Here is an 18,454-nt window from a genome sequence, read left to right on the forward strand (position 1 = left end):
TATATATATACATACATATACATATACATATCGATACATGCTTATATAAATGCATTATATATGCATATATGCATATATATATGTACATATATGCCCACATCTGCCTGGCGCCTCTCACTGGGGACAATTCATAGTAGAAAAAGTCCAACCACTCTCAAGAGGCATTCCATTTCCATTCTGCATTCCAGTTTTCTGTAAAGTAAAATGCTCAATGTGGCGATTAAAATATGGGGCAAAGAACATCAAAATAACTGCATTAAATTTCAAGATTTTAGGCTTCCATTACAGAAAAATATATGATGAGGGCTAAAAAACATTGATCCCATGACAATTTATATTTGGATATATGATATATATATGGCATATATCATATGTTTTTTCAAAACTAATAGCCAGCAGTCATACACACATTTGTCAAGCTTTGTCAACAAAGTGGCAAACTGGGTGGTTGAGACTATTTAGATATGGGCTGTAGTCTCTCTTTGCTCCATGGCAAACACGCAAATATCTCCATAAACACATAATTGAACCTCTTGAATTTCTCCATCCCAAATGTGACTGTTGAAAAGAAGAGGGTGACTTCCAAAAACACTATATAGGACGATGAATATTCTAAGCAACAAAAATAAGTAGGGTGCTTTAATATGGCATAACCGCAATATTTAGATGACATAAACTTTGGTGAATGACAAAATTGCGAATAAGCATAAGCAGCTTAAATAAAAGTGATTTGAAAATTGGTTTTAGATTGTGAACTTTAAAACCATTGAGTTTCTTTATTATTACCGTTCCCTCTTAAATTTTATACTGCATGACAGTATAAAACGGCCATGTGCAAGCTAGACTTTAATCCACCCACATAATGAAAACATACAACACAACCTGTCAGGGAGATTCTATAAATGCTCATTCTGGCAGGAAAAGAGCAGGGAAACTTAAACACACAGTACAGACAATGGAAAAATGAATTCCTCCCCATAAGGCCCTGGTTTTAGAAACCTTTTAAGATATTCTTGAACAAGTTCCAACTTGCAGTGTTGAAAGTAAGTCTGTAATTATTAGATTTTTAATATTTAACCACCATCATCTTATAAGACTACCTTGTGAGTGGATTTCCACTGAAATCTGCAACTTGGAGGGCTTTGCAGTATGAAATACTCTCTGGAATTTCCACAATATCTAAACAAGAAAAAAATACAATTAAGACAGAAAAATGTAATGACAGAACTGAAACTTAGAGGCCCTTACTATGTTCTTTAAACATAACAAACCCTCTCATTTAGTTTCATTCTATAGCCACAACTCTAAAATGTCTAGTTGGTTAGAAACTGTGGTGGAAATCTGAAATGGGCTTGCAGTCTGCTATATTCAAACATATAAATTAACATAGAGAGGTTATATTGCCTGTTGAAACATTTACTTTATAATAGTCGCTCTTATATCTGTAAATATTTCTGCCCCTACTGATGATACAGATAGATACAAGAAAGAGGGAATCAAATCACAGGAGGTTTGAGACATGATAACTAATAAATGTTTTAAATAAAGGGAATAATAATGTCTTCAATTGAAAAAAAATGTTGTGTCTGTAAATAAAATTGTGATACATATGCATTTTCTGGCTTACCATTTCGAGAGACATCAAGTTCTACCAGCTGCATGAAGTTAGCTATTTCTGGTGGAAGTCTTTGGATCTCATTGTCACTCAGGCCAAGCTTCCTTAGTTTCACCAGCTGAAAAAATGGCTGTGAGAAGAAAAAAGGATCATGAATGTTTCGTTTTTGTTTTTTGTTTTTTTGATCAAGTCACAACATCCTTAACAACAAAAATTTAACTATTAGTTATTGCAATTCATCTTTCTTTATGAACAGGGGGATAATAATTCTGAATTTCAAGATTACATCGACCCCAACAAATCTTTTGGATCAGCGTGTCTCTCAACACTGATCCCATGTTATCTCGCTTGACATCTTGCGAGTCTGTCTTCAGATGGGAGTGTGCAACAACTAAGACAAGAGCTAGTCGATCAAATTAATTGAAGTAAAGCCCAAAACATTACAGTTTAAATGATGGCGCATAACAGTCTGACAGATGGAGCAATAATGGGGAACCATTTTGAAACATACTTTTACACCTTACTTAGTGACAGAAAGACAGAGTTAACAAAGCAGAAGCACAGAGCAACATAGGGCAATACCTCAGCAGTCATCATTTAGGTCAATTCCACAAATACAACTCTCATTACAATCAAAATTTGGCAAAACATCTTACCAACAGTCAGTATCCTTTTCTCAATAGGTCCCAACTAATACAGCATTGTCCTCACAAATTTAAATCAAACAGGTGAGAATTATTTTGGAACAACAAAATTATTCTCTAGACATGCACCAGGTTAGAATTTATTCGTGTGTTTGTTTGTTTGTTTGTTTGTTTGTTTGTATGACCTACATATTTTGATTTTCTCTGGTCCCATGAAGTGAAGGCTTTTGAAAGCATAAAAAAACAGATTACTGTAATAATTTTTCTCTATGACAATATTTCATGTTTCTCTCCTTTCAGTAAAGCAAACTGAGAAAGCACATTCAACTGGAAATTAGCTGCAAATATATCTAGCTTACTTTAAATGAGATCTTTGATCATAAAAAGGGAACAAATATAACGGATAAGCAGAATGGTGGACAGTCGACTCAATCACGGTTGATTCTCTTTCTTCTTTTACAGTTGTAAACTTTGTCCGTGAAAAAGCCTTTCTGTTCACACCACACTGATTTTATGATGATGTTTCTGTGGTTGCTACTGGCTTTGTCGATGTGTACATAATGCATCCCAGGGACAATCTATGTACTCAATTACATAAATGTATGTTTTCCTTACAACAATCATTACAGGCACAAAGATGATAGATTAAACTTTAACACTAACAAATTCAGCAATTTCCTCCCATCACATGACTCTATAATCATTCTAACAATTTAGCAGGTAAATTTTGCTGCTGGTATTTCCAAAAACAATATTTTTAGAGTGTTTGCCAGAATAAACTTGGAGTGGTATCGTCTTTTTGTTGTGAAATTTAAATAAAGAGTACTTGCTCATTCGATCACATGCACATACTTGAAGCATTAAGCAAGTGCAGGCAGACATTCAGACTGGTGAACATAGGGGACAAAAGACTTTCTCAGGTTTCTTTAATCTTTTTATTGAATAAATAAATAATAGTAGCTCAATCTGAATTCCATTTAATTTTTGCATCAGTTTAGCACACTGTGCTTAACCTGAGGAGATAAATAGGAAGTAGGAACCGTTGAAAATGTTAGTAGCTCCTCCCGCTGCTTTGTGACAAGGACACAATGAAGAATCCATCCATCGTCTGCCGCTTATCCTGCACTCAGGGTTGCGGGGGTCTATCACAGCTGTCATCAGGCGAGAGGTGGGGTACACCCTGGACTAGTCACAAGTCAATCGCAGGGCCACATATGCAGATAAACAACCATTCATTCACTCATTCAGGCCAATTTTCCAAGTTTTTTTCCCAATTAACCTCCTGCATGTTTTTGGACTGTGGGATGAAACCCCCACAGACACAGGGAGAACATGCAAACCCCGCCCAGAAAGGTCCCCTTGTCGGAAACTAACTAGGATCCTTCGAGCTGTGACGCAGAGGCACTAACCACTGCACCACCACAGAAAGAATTATATAATAATAAACAAATTAAAAAGTTAAAAAGCAGAACTTATGACACACCGAAAGCAACTCAACCTTGAAATTGTTGATTTACGTTTGACAGGCTGATGCAATCTTTCCATGACAAACCTCATTCCATGAAGGCTCAAGATTAGACAACTTAGTCTCCAATGTGGGCAGGGGACAAGGTACAATACCATATTTTTATGTAATAAGTTTGCCACAGATTAACATAGGTATCCACCTATTACACAATGTAAACACCTATTATGTAACAATGTGGTGTTCCCACAAGGAAACGATGGCAGAGACATGGAGGGGTTGAACACCAACAAACAACAATAACTTTGAACATCTGGGATCGCCCGTATATACCCCGCTTAACCCTTAGCACCATAGGCTGAGAGGCCGCATCCTTCAGTGTCGCCACAGTGCCCCCCCAAACACCCAGAAGGGACCCCAGAAACACAACTACTCCCTCAGGGGCGTCCTGATCAGCCTGCCGAAACGGCTCCGGCGTTCCTCAGTCACAACAGCAGGAGGCACCTGGCACTGGATCTGCTAAGGTGCTGCTGGAGGCCTGGATGTTGGGTGACCCCAGCGGGGAACCTGGAAATGAGATACGACTTCCCCCGGCCCCCTGTCTGCCGGCTTCAACCGATCCAGCATGACATGCTCCCTACGCCCGCCCATGTCCAACACAAAACTCTTAGGGCCTGCCTCAAGCACCGGGAAAGGCCCATCGTACGGGTGGTGCAGAAGCAAGCGGTGAGCGTCATGCCTAACGAACACAAAACAAGCTGACATGAGCTCTGCAGACGCAAAAGACTGCGGGAAACAGTGGTTGATGGGACCTGGAAAACGCAAGCCAAAGGGCACAACAGGATAGAGACGCAGAGCAGACCTCTTGGGCAAAAATTCCCCTGGGACAAGTAGCTGGCGAAGCACCAGCTCAGCGGGTGAGGCGTCGAGGTCATCCTGGGGGCGGAACGCAGCCCCAGCATGACCCACGACAAACTGTCCACCCAGTTGTCACCAGAGAGTGCGGCCCGCGACGCAACCTTAGGGAACCAGTGAAACCGCTCGCACAAGCTGCTAGCTTGAGGGTGGTACACCGTCGTCCACAAAGACCCTGCTGACACTAACGAGAGCTCCGGACCCCTGTCTGAAGTGACGTCGGACGGGGTGCCGAAACGGGCGTCCCAAGAAGACAGAAAAGCCACAGATACCGCCGTGGCCGTCCTAGGGGACAACAGGACCACCTCTGGCCACCTAAAGTTCGATCAACAATGGGGAGCAGGTGCGTAAACCCCGTGAAGGAGGGAGGGGCCCCACAATTCTGACAAACTTGAAATTGATTCAATCATTTTGGGACAAAAAACACAACATTACATTCAGTTAACGTAAACCAGCGGTATCTGCAAAGTACCAGTGATAGAAAATGGGACAGATCTACAAAGCCATAATAAGGCGTTCTGTCTGTAAATTTATTTCTAACTTATAAACATTGACATATAATGCAATGTGTATGTTGTGACAGAACCTTTGCCACCATGCAATGTAAAGCTGCTGTCCTCGGTGTAGCATTCATGAATTATTAGCAAAATGTTGCCATGCAGTATGTTTACGTTAGAATTTAATTTAGTCTCAAAACACCTGGCCAGGGGCAGGATTTTTGTTGTCAAACGCATTCTTTTTTCAGTAGTTTGGAGCATGAAAAATGTATGTAGCAATTTCAACAGGTACATGGATTGGTTTCATGCAACCCATACTCATTGTAGGAAGACACAAAGATAGAACACATTATCTGAACCACAGACTAGTAACCCAACAAATCGGCTTACTTTTGTTTTACTATCAAGGTCTGTTTAACCAAAACTACGCAGCTCAAAGTGTATCTCCTGGTGATATTATCAAGGAAGTTGTGGCAAGTGCAGGCTTGTCAGAACTCTAGAATTCTCACCTTAACTCTAATCAGCCAGAAAAAAGCATTATGTAGACTCTATTTAGGGGTTCTGCCATAATTTCCAGACTATAAGCCGCTACTTTTACAAACACTTTGAACACTGCGGCTTAAACAGCGATGCGGCTAATTTATGGATTTTTTTGGGCTAACAAGCTTGATGCCGCCAACATATTCAGCCTCGTCACATCAGACCAGTGAAATTACCATGAAATTCTGAAGCTGTTCAATTCCGACACTGAAGAAATCGCTCTAATGGTTTTAGTGCAAGAGAAAGATGAAGATAGCGACCAGATGAAGTAAGACAATGCAGGGATAGAAAATGGATGGACTTTTCCATGTGTTATTTATTATTAATCTTTTTCATCAGCCATGTTACAGGCACTGTTCGGAAAAAAAGAATTTCCAGTACGTATTTCTGGATATAACTGGTATGTATTTATTAAAAGTTTAAAAAAAAAAACAGCTTTCTGTGTAAATATCTCATGTAACAACATGGACACCTGCAGCTTATAGACAAGTCCGGCCTATATATGTACACATTTATCTATTTTTAGCTGGTGCAGTTCATATTCACTCAATAGTGCACTCAATAGTCTGGAAATTACAGTACTTAAAAATTTTTCCACCAGCAAATTTGTTCAAAGTTGGTCTTCTGTGGCAAAGTTGTTCTTCTGTGGCTAACAGAAAAATATATAAAAACCATAACAAAGACCAAAACCCTATCTCACCCCATTCCTCAGTCTGATCTGCAAATTACAAGTCTTTCAGCTAAGGGACACTAAACCACTTCTGCCTGTCAGATCCACATCTCAAACAATCACCGATGTGTAACACCAAAACCAAAAGAGGCTGAAGTCAAGATAGGTTAACCATTCTGTCAATCTCTAGTCAATGTTTGAATTTTCAATTTCATCTGAGAAGCTGTTTGTTAAAGAACAATCTGGAAAGTGTTTTGCAGAAGGAGGGTACATAGATTTTTCCATAACAGGGTCACAAAATTATTGACAGCTTAACAGAAGCATTCATTCACACAAGTTGGGAAAAATCTGAGCATGCAGGAACATAACAAAGGGAAGAGATTTTCAAAAAGGATTATGCTAGTTGTACCTTTCCTGTTGTTTTTCTATGTGTTCTTAATAAAATGCAAATAATAAACTGCATATGCATTTACACCACAACATTGACTAGAGTTAAACGATCTCAAACACAAGTCCAATGCATTTATGATAGTATACATTAATCCCCCAGGATAAGTCACACTACGACATACTTTATACATTTCATGAATACTGCAGTCCCAGGTTTCAAACTAGATAATCATGCTTCATTCTCTCACACCCACACCAAAGCAGTGGTGATACAATTATGCACCAATGCACTCATTCTTTCACTTTAGTGCCAGATTAATTTAAGTTCTTTTCAAAATCATCACCTTTCAGATGAAAATGAACTTGCAGACAGTCCAGTCTTAAAATGCAAGTAAACAGAGTACAAAAAAAGGACAACAGAAAATAGACATTCCTCTTCAATAAAATTAAGTTTGAGTGTTTAAATTCTTTTGCAGAATACAGCATCTAATAAGCTGACACCGAATTTGGTTAACTGAAGACAGCTTCTTTCTAGTAAAGATATTTTTATTTCACAATCCGCAGACAAATTATGGTAATTATAAATAAAAATCACAATTGCCATGTTGATCTATTTTATCAAACCCTAAATCCCAGCAATCATCATGTGTAAACATTGTCTTGAAATTCTGCTCCTAGTCAGACATGGGTGCTGCTTTCATTATCAAGACATAAATGCTTTCACAAACATAGATGAAAACAGTATCATTACCAGCAACACACCATCTTCCAGTTTCAGTTGAGCAGGGTTAGTAGAAAATGCAACAATTTACAAAGTAAACAGTGAATTTAATTTCTTGCATTCGGATTCATCCTAAGATGCTTTCAGTCTGCAGTCAAAGAGCAATTAATAAAAAATGCTTTTAAAAAACAGTCGAACTGTCTGAGGGTCAAATGTTTCACAAAAATGTGAATAAACTCACATATATGAAAGTTAATCCAATTCTCTGCAACAACTGAAATAAGGAATTAAAAGTATATATGCAACAACTGAAGCTAGGGACTAACTTGGAAGCTAACTAAATGTAAATCCAGTTATCGACCTCAGAGATACACACTGAACTGGACTGATGCAAAACCATTTGAAAGTGTAAAGCACTGATACCAAAAGTTACATGCAAAACAGAATAAGGCCAAAACATAATGTATTCCTCTTGTCAGCAGGCAATATGACTAACAGGTTAATTTGGCTAATATAAACAGTCTCGTACAGGACAATACTTTTCTTTGATTTAAAATGAGCACACTAATAAAACAACACTCTTCCATTTTAGCACCGGTTTCAAAATTGAAATAGTAAACAATGTCACACAGTCATGGCGGCCAACTCCAAATATCGTCATACCTTTACATTTTTTGCAGGAAAACCACGTGTTATCGTTATTATTATTTGGATTCCTCTATTACAAACATAGATTTCTAAAAAAATGCTCATGTATAACTAAATGAAATGCATATAAACTAACCTGTGGTTTTATAATTAGCTGTGTGTTCTTCACAAAGAAAGACTCAATAGACCAATAAATCAATTGTTTGAAATATTTTAATTAGAAAGTTATAAGCCTGCATAAAATATGAGTATGTGATATGGCTGTTTGTACAGGTTGAGTGGCAAAAAAATATCACCCAGATTTACATCTGACCATTCATGATTTGATTAATAGGAGTTCGGGAACAGGTACCACAGTAAAACAAGACCTATTCGGCTATAAACTTTGGGGTTATGCGACCAACCCACAAGGTTGTTCATCCTTCCACCTACTAAAGCTGGTTTTGAATACATTGCAGGTCAGACCCTGGGATCTGCAGTTTCTGCTCCAAACAGAGAAACACTACAAAGTGTTTATGGCCACGGAAGTAGCATGACAACCCTTTATCCAGTATCCCACTTAATCCAGAGCACTTGGGTCACCAGAGGCCAGGTTGCTACACTTCATCTCCGGGACCTGCAAATCTTCCTTCTGTGTCAAACAACCAGCAAGTCTAGTGAAAGATTCTGACCTTCTCATGAATCCACTGTGATAATCTGTTGTCAGTTTGAGTTTTTGGATTAAGTCACAATTTTTTCACTCCTGTTTATTATGTATGGCTGGGCAATTACTTGAGTTAACATGGATAGAAAATCACACAGTTTAATATATCAGAACTGACACAAGACTCTTTTTTTAAATGAGTGCAGTACAGAACATTTTCTTTTCTATATTCTTCTAATATTCAAAAGGATTATTTTAATTTAGGTAAATCTCACCCAGCCCCATACTATGGTTTGATGTTATTTTTGCTCGGAATAAGACGTTTGGAGGTCTAATCTGAAACATCAAGAAAATGGAATTGACTTTTTCAACACTCCTCTGAAGAAAACAAATAATTGAAAAAAGATTTGGCTGACTGATTAGTGACATATTGGCTCTTGCTTCCGCTGCGTGTTTCTTTTACAATGATTATTTGTGTGACAAGTAAAAACCCCAAAGTTCTGCGACTGCTATGAGGAAAATTTAAATTCAGTGTCATTTAAGTAATTTTCCCTGGCGAAACATTAAAATTATTGTGTGACACAATAATGTTCCTTGATATCTGTTTACAATTACGGATTATGACGTCTTTGCATAAGCCAACATACTGCCACCTTTTAGAAATCACCCTACCACAGAATCAAGTGTTTTACAAAATGATTGAACGAGCACCGTCTTTAATCCACAGCCTTTGTCTTCCTGAATATCATCCTTTTTCGGCATCCAGTTGAGAGGATGCTAAGCAGTCATTCAAGCAACACCCTGCTGTTTCAGTTCAAATCCTCCAGTTTAAAAAACATTCACAAGAAGTCATACTGCAGCATGTACTGCACAAGAATCTACAGCCAGAGAATAATTTTGTGACCCATTTGCTGTGATCTTATGGTTGAGTTTTTGACAAAAACATTGCCATACTTTGTATTGGTCTTTGAACACAAAGCAATTTGGCATTCCAAGTATTCGGGTTTGGGCCTGTAGCTCATCTTGTGCTCTCAAAGAGTTTAGGCCTGGTGTGTTTCAAACACTTTGGAGACCGAACAATCAACTGTTGGACGACAGCAATCAGTCAAAAGAATAACTGCGGTCCAGCATTAATTTTTGAGGCATGCATTTCAGGTTCCCAAGTGTTTAAAGCTCTCTGTATACTGTTATGACAGACTGTCCTATCGCGAGCATCAGTTGCAAACTAGGGGTCGTCGGGGTTCCTGTATAACCTGTCCAGCAGGTTGAACACAAAGCATCAAATACTAAGACGGCCCTGAATACCAGAGGCACCTGTGAGCGAAACTGAAATGCCAAGACTCTTGTGCACAGTTAACCTGTTGAGTGAGACGCAGACCAAGAGAAATTTTCCGCTTACACAGGTAGCTTGCGCCTTGCTGATCTTGTGCAATGATTGTCCCCAGCCCCCAAATGGAGTCTCATGGGACACCTGAGCAGCTCAGTGTCAGAACCACTTTAGCGCTAGGATATGTTTATGTGACCAAACTCTCACACGCACACATACACACGACTTAGATAGTGTCTCAGTGAGTCATTTAGACGAGTCAGAAAGCAGGAAGCAGCACGCTTACCTTGGGCAGGTCTCGGAGTTGGTTGGCATCCAGTAACAGCTCCTCCAAACTCCGCCCGTAACGATAGATCTCGTCGGGAACATACAACAGCGAGCAGTGGCGTTTATCGATCACCTCCACATGACGGTTGCACCGCCACAGGGGTATGCAGTGAAACATCCCGGGGGAGGTGGGGATAAATCTCGTACCCGTGCGGTAAACAAACAACGACGGCGGCGGTGGTGGTGGTGGTAGTGTTGGTGGCGGTGGGGGATGCAACAGTTTGTTACGGGACAGTCCTGGGCTAAATTCACAGCCGAACACACTCAAAGCGAGCCGCGGGTAAACACCAGAAGTTCAACCGTAAATGAGTCGCGGTAACGTTACCGAGCTAATGTTCGTGAGGTCGCTACGAACACGGGAATTACTCTCCGCCGTTGTCTCACTTTCTTTAGTTTGAAGGCACCGGATTTTACCACCACTCGTTCCCGCGTCGACCCCCTGCCGCTTTTAAAACGCCCCTCGTCTGAGTGCGGGACGGACAGGCTACATGTCAGTGGAGGCGAGGGTTACGTTCTCGGTTTTTCTCGTCATCCCGGAGTTAATTTCCTCTCCTGCACAGTTTCTGACCCGGAACACTCACTCCCTCATTCCAATCCTACGTCATCACTCCGGGCTGCTCCTCCCCCCCCCCCCGTTCCCGTCCGCGTCCGCGTCCCCGTCCCACACACGAACAGGGCCGCCATGATAGGACGGAGCGGGCCAGTGAGCACCTTGCAAGTGACCGCGTGGAATTTCACAGATTTCACACGACACGGACGTGTGTCAGGAGCGCGTCGCGTTGCATCGGTCGTGTTTAATTATGCACACCGGAACGCTTTCAAACGTTGAAAGACAGCAAATAAGATAACAATGTGCAGTGTACTGTATTTCAACGCATAACACAAGTGGGTCAAGTAGCCCACGATAACCTTTTTATCGTACTGATCAAAGCGGTTGTGTACCCATCGCAAAGTAATTCATATCGTTCATGGTGTTAAAATAAGCTGTATATTGTCAGTCAACACAATCGTATTTATGACCTTGTTACATATTACACGCCACAACAAGGTGTTAATAGTACACACAGTGTTGAGGCTTGCGCGCTCACAGTTCATTTTGAGCTTCAGAAGTGCTGTGTATAACAATCACCGTGAACCACAAACCAATCCCTTCTCAAACAATCTGGGACTTCTAGAGCCCCCGGCAGTTGCCTACTTTGCATTTTAAGATCCCAGCCCTCACGTCCTATGTCAAGCTCTTTACTTTTTAATACAGTAGCTTTAGATTGCGTTCAAAAGCATTGGTGTAAGCTGGAAATGTGTCGAAATATGAATTACTTAGAGTGAAATCGTTCAAAATTTAAAGCACATTTGAAATGAGGAGAAATAGAAGGATTCTGGGCAGCATACTAAGTGCATGAGAGCATGCAGCTCTCCTCCAATTCATAAATTATACATGCAGAGAGATTAGGGATATGGTCGTAGCAGGCTGCCACAGGTGGTGCTGAAGGCTGCAGACACGTCTGGCCTCTCTTTAAGTCTCCAACAGTTGTTACAACATTTAAAAGAAAAAAGACAGACAAGGTACTTGAGAAGTAATAGCTGCGGCTTGACAAAATGTTTCGAGCATTCGCGCTGTGCTTGTCAGATTTGTGTTTCACCTGTTTCGTTTCTGACAATATTTAAAATGCGGAAGCATGCAAGTCTGCTTATATAGACCAGGTTTCGTTAACTTATTGCCAATTCAAAGACACTAACCGGTTGTTCGCTGTAACAGACACTTATATGATGCCCCGTCAAACACACTATTTTGAAGTCCAGTCAAACAGTCTTTTGGATCAGAAATTGTTTATCAACAGTAGTCATTTTAATTGAGAAATTATCCGTGCCACGAGAGCCGCTAGAGGGAGCCACACTCCATTTAATACCATGGCTTATTGGACACACCCAGGGAGAAATATTGAATTAAATTGTGTTGCCTTTTTTAATTGGTCCAATAATTCACTTTCAGCAAAGTAGAAAAAAAAAAACACAAAGATTGCAGATATATTTTGGCAAACAAGGTTATTCAAGGGGAACACAGGCTTGTGCTGCACAGATAATCAAAGACAGAGTGCACTTTCACTCCATACACCTATCAAATGACCAAAAAATATGAAGGACAGTTATCTCCTTCCGAGCTGCTTCTTAAATGCCCTTAGGGACTTCGCCATTATAGGAGCAACTCCTGTGAAAACAAAAACAAGATTACAAAGGTAAACTGAAGCAAATAAAAATGATTTCATTAAATCAAGATAAATTGTTAAAGCTATGATAAAAATCATTAAGATACAACCATGGGACAAATTTGCATGGTGCTTACTTGTTTTCTTACGAGTATCCTGTGTATTGTTTGGTCCTGACATTGTGTTGCTGGGCCTGCTGGACTCATTACTTGACCTCAGTCTGCTTTCTTGGGCCTTTACGCTGAAAATCAAGAACACAAGCAAAATGCATGATCTGATCTTGAGGTCTTGAAAAACAAGACTATTCTACATCTCCATCTTACAGCAATGTTAATTTCCATCAAGATTATTTTCAGTCTACACAATTTAGGTCAGAATCCTATCCTTTTTAATCACTTCTTCCAAATTACTTGTTTCATCTTGTGCTTGAACTGACCATCAGAATGACAGGCATGTTTAAAGCCAAAAAAAACATAACAGGATGGACAGTCAAGAAACTTAATTATCCTGAGTCATCTTACTTCAAACTATCCTGGAAAATCCTTCTTAGCCCCTGCAAGATGAGCAGTGGCTGATCGGCAGCTCACTCAGCCAATAGATCGTCCCATCCCAATGCAGAACCAAACACTTCAGACACTCCTATGTGCCCAAAGCTATCAGGCTGTAGCAGTCTGGACAAAACAATACTCTGCCGGAGATGCCGGAGATGCATCTGTAATACTGGCCACTACCTGCAACTGTCACTCATATCCCTGTACAACTGTTCTCACACAGCAGTTTGGTATCTACTTTTACCCATTTACTGTTTTTGCCACTGTCCTTTTTAATGTCTATTTATATTTATGGATGGATGCCTTTTGTTATCCATTCTCTGCCCGGTGCTGCTGCCACACCCGAATTTCCCTCATGGGGATAAATAAAGTATCTTATCTTGACAGTGCATATGAAGAGGGTTTACGTGTTTATAGTGGACGCACAATACAGACTCCTGGATCTAAAAAAAAAAGTTAATTGCCTACAGCATTATATGGACAATTGATGCAACTTCAAGGTATGCAGTAGGTGAAAAGGGAGCTCTTTACATTACAAATGACATGACTTGGTGTGTAATATCAATTTAAAATCCCTTTATGTGCTTAGATAAAGGTTAATCATTTTCCAAAGTGTTTTCAAATTCATATCTAAATTTTGCACAACTAAATCACTTGCCTAACATATACAATTCATTACATTCTTTTGATTGTAGCATAGCCATGATATAAACTCCAAGTTAGTAAAGAAGCTATTATTAACAACTTGTATTGCCAGGAAAAAAAGTAATAATTCCAGTTTAAACCAGAAACAGTGCTCAGTTCTTATTTGACAAAGCACTTCGCCCAGTGGTGTCACGAGTTTTTGGCAGATTATGCAAACTCACAGAAACCATTTTGTAGTTAAGTGTTTTTATGCTGAGGGAAAGCAGGCTTAGTACAGTGTTTAGCATTTGTCTCTAATTTAGAAGAACATCGCAAGTGATCACCTTTAACTGTTAAACACCGCTTTGTCAAACCTAAACTTGCAACAGATACAACCAAATGTTGAAGGACTCTATATTGATGGTAAGACATACCCACACCTGAGCTGAGGTAACTGAACTGCAGTTCCATGAATTTCTTGCTGAATTCGCACCTCTCTCGGAGGCTTAGCAACTGTATGAATGAATGCCATTTTCACTTGACGACCTAGGGGGAGCAGCAAAAACATCTAAAATACTTCTTAATGTTATGTTAACTTCAAGTCATTCAAACAAGAGTTTTTTGCAATTAGATGATCATGTGCAATTTAATCACTTTTAGGACACCATATTGTAAAGAACACACCTTTGGGTTTCATTGAATGAGCAGAGACTATGGTTTTTGTTAGAGCCTGGAGCTTTCTCTCCCTCTCTTCGGACAGTCTGATATACATCTCTTTCCAGGATTCGTACTCTTGAAGTCTGGAGTCTTTGAAGTCCCTCTGACAGTGTTTACCCCACAAGTGGTCTGTTGTTCCCATGTAGACCTGGGAAGACAACCCACAGATCAGCGAGTAAAATAAATTCCTTTTTCTGCTCTCTCATTATATTAAAAAATAAATAATTGATGACATGAGTGTGAAAAGTGTTGTTGGGAAAACATTTTTTGTGGACTGAAACACCATTGGGGGAGGGATGGTAGCTGCCAGCAGCCTACACTTCAGCAGTGAAGACATGACTGCACACCCAGTGAAACATGTAAAACCTTGAATGCAAAGAGACCAGATTAAGTAAAAATATTCAATTCTTTTCCTCCATCTACTACACTATGCAGTTGCTTCTGAGAGTGACCACAGATTGTCCGCTGTTTTTAGGCATTACGTTCTTACTGGGTTGTATTCCTCAATGCGCAGTAGCTGCTCTGGTGTACACCTCTCCAACACAGGCTCAAGAATTTCAAATGGGACCCCACCAGTTTCATAAAGCACTGAGAAGAAATGACCAAAAATAAAGTCCAAACCACTGGCCTAGTATTTGACGCTGCCAAGGTTCTTTGGGCTTGACTCACGGTTGATGTTGTTCTGCAGTGTGCGGATACACTGTTGATACAAGCTCATCATGGAGGGAAGGAAGACTGTCTTGGCACCAGAGTAGACTTGCATCTTCTTGTAATGCCGCTGACCAGTGAAGACTGCAGAATCCTCAGCGATGTCACAGCAGTCAGACTCCCTTTGAACTATGAAAGAAGGGAGGGTAGATGAACAAAACTCTTTGGCTGAAACTGCAGCCATCTAGTGTGCAAACTGTACCTTTCTTCTCAATGTACAGAATACCAGAATTTTTTTCACAGTCAGACAGAAATGTGGGTAAAGGATTGTTAAACCGATCCACCACAGACTCCTTAAACTTCTAAAAAAAAGAAGGCATTATTTATAATCATTCAGTATGCACTTAATGCTTCACGTTTTAAAATCAATTCTACCTGCTTTGATGACAATAGCAGATCCTGCGAAGACAAGGACTTGACAGGTTTTATGACGGGATCTATTCTTTGTTCCTCTTTTACTACTAGTTTTTTGGTACTTTTCTTAATGCCAGGTCCTTCCTTTCGTCTGGAAAAGTTTTCATCATAGTTCAAGTAAGATTCAAAAGACATGGAGGGCTCTTCAAGCTCACTTTCATTTTCTTCTGGCTTCACTTTATTTTTTTTATTTAGTGGTTTTGAGGGTTCTTTGTACTCTGACTCCTCTTTAAACTCAACATGCTTCTTTCCCTCTCCCTTCTTCCTTTTACTGTTTTGGGTGTTTGAGCTGCTTGATGTTCCAGAAAATTTCTCATGTTTAACTTTTAACGTCTTAACCAAATATTTGTCTCCAGACTCAGACAGTGGTTCGTTATCCTGTGACAATTTTTTTGATGGTTTTGATTTTGCCTGTTTTTCTGACCTAACGCATCTAACACTAGAACTGCTGTTCAGCCTTTCCTTGGAGTCTTTCCTGGGTTTATCAAGAGAGTTTTTGTTTCCTAAAGTCCTATCACAATCTGACTTACGATGATATTTGTTCTCCTTGGAAACAAGTGAATCATCCATTTTTTCCCGCAAGAGAGCATTTTTTTCACTCAGTGTGAAATTTTCCAATACATTCTTGTTACTTTCACTTTCCTGTTGATCCAGTTTTCTCTTCTGAGGTTCTTTTGACTTCTTTACACGAGTTATTCTGGACAAATGTTCAGTTGAGGATTCCAGATTGTTTCTATGTGAGGTGACGCATTTGTTTGAATCCTCCATTGCCAAAACTTCAGTATTTTGGTTATCCAGATGGTCTTTAACAGACATGTCTGATACATTCCCATCTTCAATGTGGCTGCATCCCAGATAGACAAAATGGAAAAAAAAAATAGAATTAAAAAAAAAAAAAGCACAAGTGCATCATACAGTATTTAATATATATTTTTACAAACTACACAGTATAATGGAGCAGACCTTAAAGATTTCTTAGGAACCAATTGTTTCCAACCTCTGACTAAGGACTTCGCAAGATCTCCAGCCTCTGAATGTCTTCGCAAGGAGTTAACGGTTTTTCCAATTCCAGTTTCCTAATTTAAAAAGGTAGACACACACAGTTAAATACTTTACCTTTTTTCTAAGTTAACAAAAAAAATATATAGTCATTGTATGCAGATCAACAACTAAAAGCTCTGTTCTATTGCACACTTACTGCAAGAATGTCTAATGTGATATCCAGATCCTTAAGCTTCTGCAAGATTTTTAAAACCTGGGAGGAGAAAAAAAAAAAGCATGGAGCCATGTGATACTGTGTTTTGATACATTCTGGAGCAATTATTTTAAACCTATTTGGACAGATATGCAAATTTATCATGCATGATTCAGACAAAGTTACTATGCTAACCTGAACGAAACCTGACCTACCAAATATGGCTGTTCTGGTTTTGGATCACCAGCTGCTGATTGTGCATTTGGATCAGAAGCTATGTATGGGAGCCTCACACACCCACTTGGGCTGCTCCTTTTACTGCGAACTATAAATGGATAATGATACTGCAGGCCATGGTGTTTGTACAAAACATAATGTTTAAGGTGAACATTTGAAACGCAATAATTTACCTTTACTTCAGACCAACTTCCAAGTGACCTACTCGTAAAACTGTCTGCCTGTACAGAAAAATCAGTCACTGATGGACAGCAGCCCTAAGCTGAACTGGAGGAGTTGCCAATTATAGCAACAAAGCTCCTCCCATTTACAGACTGACTCCACTGATAAGCTTTATAGCAAAGGTGTCATTGACTGAACAGACCTCTTCACACATTCAAATAGAAAACTGGTAGATTTGACAGAGCTGAAGTTAAAGTTAATGGACACTTTTCAAAAGGGAATTGGCTTCTATCATTCAGTCTTAGTCTTGCTATCACAGAGTGTGATACTTGGCAGTGGTGCATGTAGATTTAAAAAAATGCACTTGCATTTGTTATCATTAAGACTCAGTGGATAAATATGGAGAGGTCATAACATAATTGTACGACTATATTTCTTGTTTATTTGAAATTTTAGGAAGTACACGTTACATTATTTGGAATGAAAAGTAATTGACAGGCCTTAAAGACCACGTAAGATAAGGACTTTCTCCTTGACAGATGTAGAGTTGGAGGAAAACTTGTCAAGGACATTAGTTACGGATAACTGCTACACAGATTTTATCTTTTTTAAATGAACCTCTTACAAGGTTTATACACAGGTGACAAATCGCCGTCATGAATAAAACGCAGTGGAAAACAGTCAACATAAGCCGAGTGGGATAAAAACTAGTCGCCGCAATAGTTAACGTACTTTTTTTTTGGGGGGGGGGTCATAGGTTTCATATAAGCGCTTGACGTTTATGTTTTCGTTCCCAGATACAAAGTTATCTACCGTAGCAGATTCTGTTGAGTCTGTGAGTTGAAGTTTGAAGCGCAGGACTCTCTTCACCACGTCCGAGTCGCCGGCCATCACGGTGCTCCACGTGAGAGCTTCTACAAACACACAGACACCTGACGAGAGCGCGCCCTCTGATGATGCTATTAATGGGCGGAAGTGAAGGCAAGCGGCCTTTATATGTTGGGCTTTGGAGGAATAATTGGGAGTGATGACGTCATTGTGTTTAGAGCGTCACATGTAGCAGAATAGTCATGCATTGGCTAATGCTACAATAGTAAACAAATCAATATAGGAAGTGCTGTTTTGTTGTTTTTTTTTATCAGGGAAAGTCCCTCGAGACTCGTTTTGATTTTTTTTCCCCAGATATCACAATTGATGAGTTGTTCTTGAAAATTAGGACGTCCACTGTATCATTTGAAAC

At 39.6% G+C, this 18,454-nt stretch overlaps 2 protein-coding genes across 7 annotated transcripts in view; both read right to left on the reverse strand.

The window, feature by feature from the left end:
* The window catches only part of lrrc1 (leucine rich repeat containing 1), a 28,305-nt gene extending 17,345 nt beyond the window's left edge, over positions 1 to 10,960 (reverse strand). For all 3 annotated transcript variants that reach the window (XM_086168640.1, XM_086168633.1, XM_086168624.1), the window contains exons 1-3: positions 10,362 to 10,960; positions 1,628 to 1,745; positions 1,101 to 1,179 (exon numbers count right to left, since the gene is read on the reverse strand). In XM_086168640.1, coding sequence (XP_086024766.1) covers positions 1,101 to 1,179; positions 1,628 to 1,745; positions 10,362 to 10,520 — 356 coding nt within the window. In that variant the 5' untranslated portion in view covers positions 10,521 to 10,960. The remainder of the gene's footprint in view (positions 1 to 1,100; positions 1,180 to 1,627; positions 1,746 to 10,361) is intronic.
* Positions 10,961 to 11,690: 730 nt separating this feature from the next.
* eloal (elongin A, like) lies at positions 11,691 to 18,368 on the reverse strand. Of its 4 annotated transcripts, none has more exons than XM_086168685.1 (10): positions 18,028 to 18,355; positions 16,819 to 16,875; positions 16,584 to 16,696; positions 16,151 to 16,464; positions 15,168 to 15,335; positions 14,989 to 15,086; positions 14,466 to 14,646; positions 14,222 to 14,327; positions 12,744 to 12,847; positions 11,691 to 12,608 (listed from the first exon to the last, which is right to left on the reverse strand). In XM_086168685.1, the coding sequence occupies exons 1-10, from the start codon at positions 18,103 to 18,105 to the stop codon at positions 12,547 to 12,549; spliced, it is 1,281 nt and encodes a 426-aa protein (XP_086024811.1). In that variant the 5' UTR covers positions 18,106 to 18,355; the 3' UTR covers positions 11,691 to 12,546. The 4 variants fall into 4 exon arrangements, 2 of the variants coding, with proteins under 2 accessions (XP_086024811.1, XP_086024802.1); XM_086168676.1 differs by having other exon boundaries at positions 14,216 to 14,327; positions 18,028 to 18,354; XR_015107795.1 differs by lacking the exon at positions 11,691 to 12,608 and having other exon boundaries at positions 14,222 to 14,349; positions 18,028 to 18,368.
* Between the last annotated feature and the right edge of the window lie 86 nt (positions 18,369 to 18,454).

The sequence above is a fragment of the Fistularia commersonii genome, chromosome 2 (genome assembly GCF_037954325.1).
Source record: "Fistularia commersonii isolate RoL2024-O1a breed Wild chromosome 2, RoL_Fcom_v1.0, whole genome shotgun sequence".
In the NCBI taxonomy this organism is placed as follows: domain Eukaryota; kingdom Metazoa; phylum Chordata; class Actinopteri; order Syngnathiformes; family Fistulariidae; genus Fistularia; species Fistularia commersonii.

What these genes read in the sequence shown, in the direction of transcription:
- eloal (XM_086168676.1), bottom strand. Translation starts at nt 18,105, where the DNA reads ATGGCCGGCGACTCGGACGTGGTGAAGAGAGTCCTGCGCTTCAAACTT. An exon ending in ACTCAACAGAATCTGCTACG is followed by an intron (nt 16,876 to 18,027) that starts GTAGATAACTTT and finishes TTCTCCTCCCAG; the next exon opens with GTTTTAAAAATCTTGCAGAA. An exon ending in TCACATTAGACATTCTTGCA is followed by an intron (nt 16,697 to 16,818) that starts GTAAGTGTGCAA and finishes TTTTTAAATTAG; the next exon opens with GAAACTGGAATTGGAAAAAC.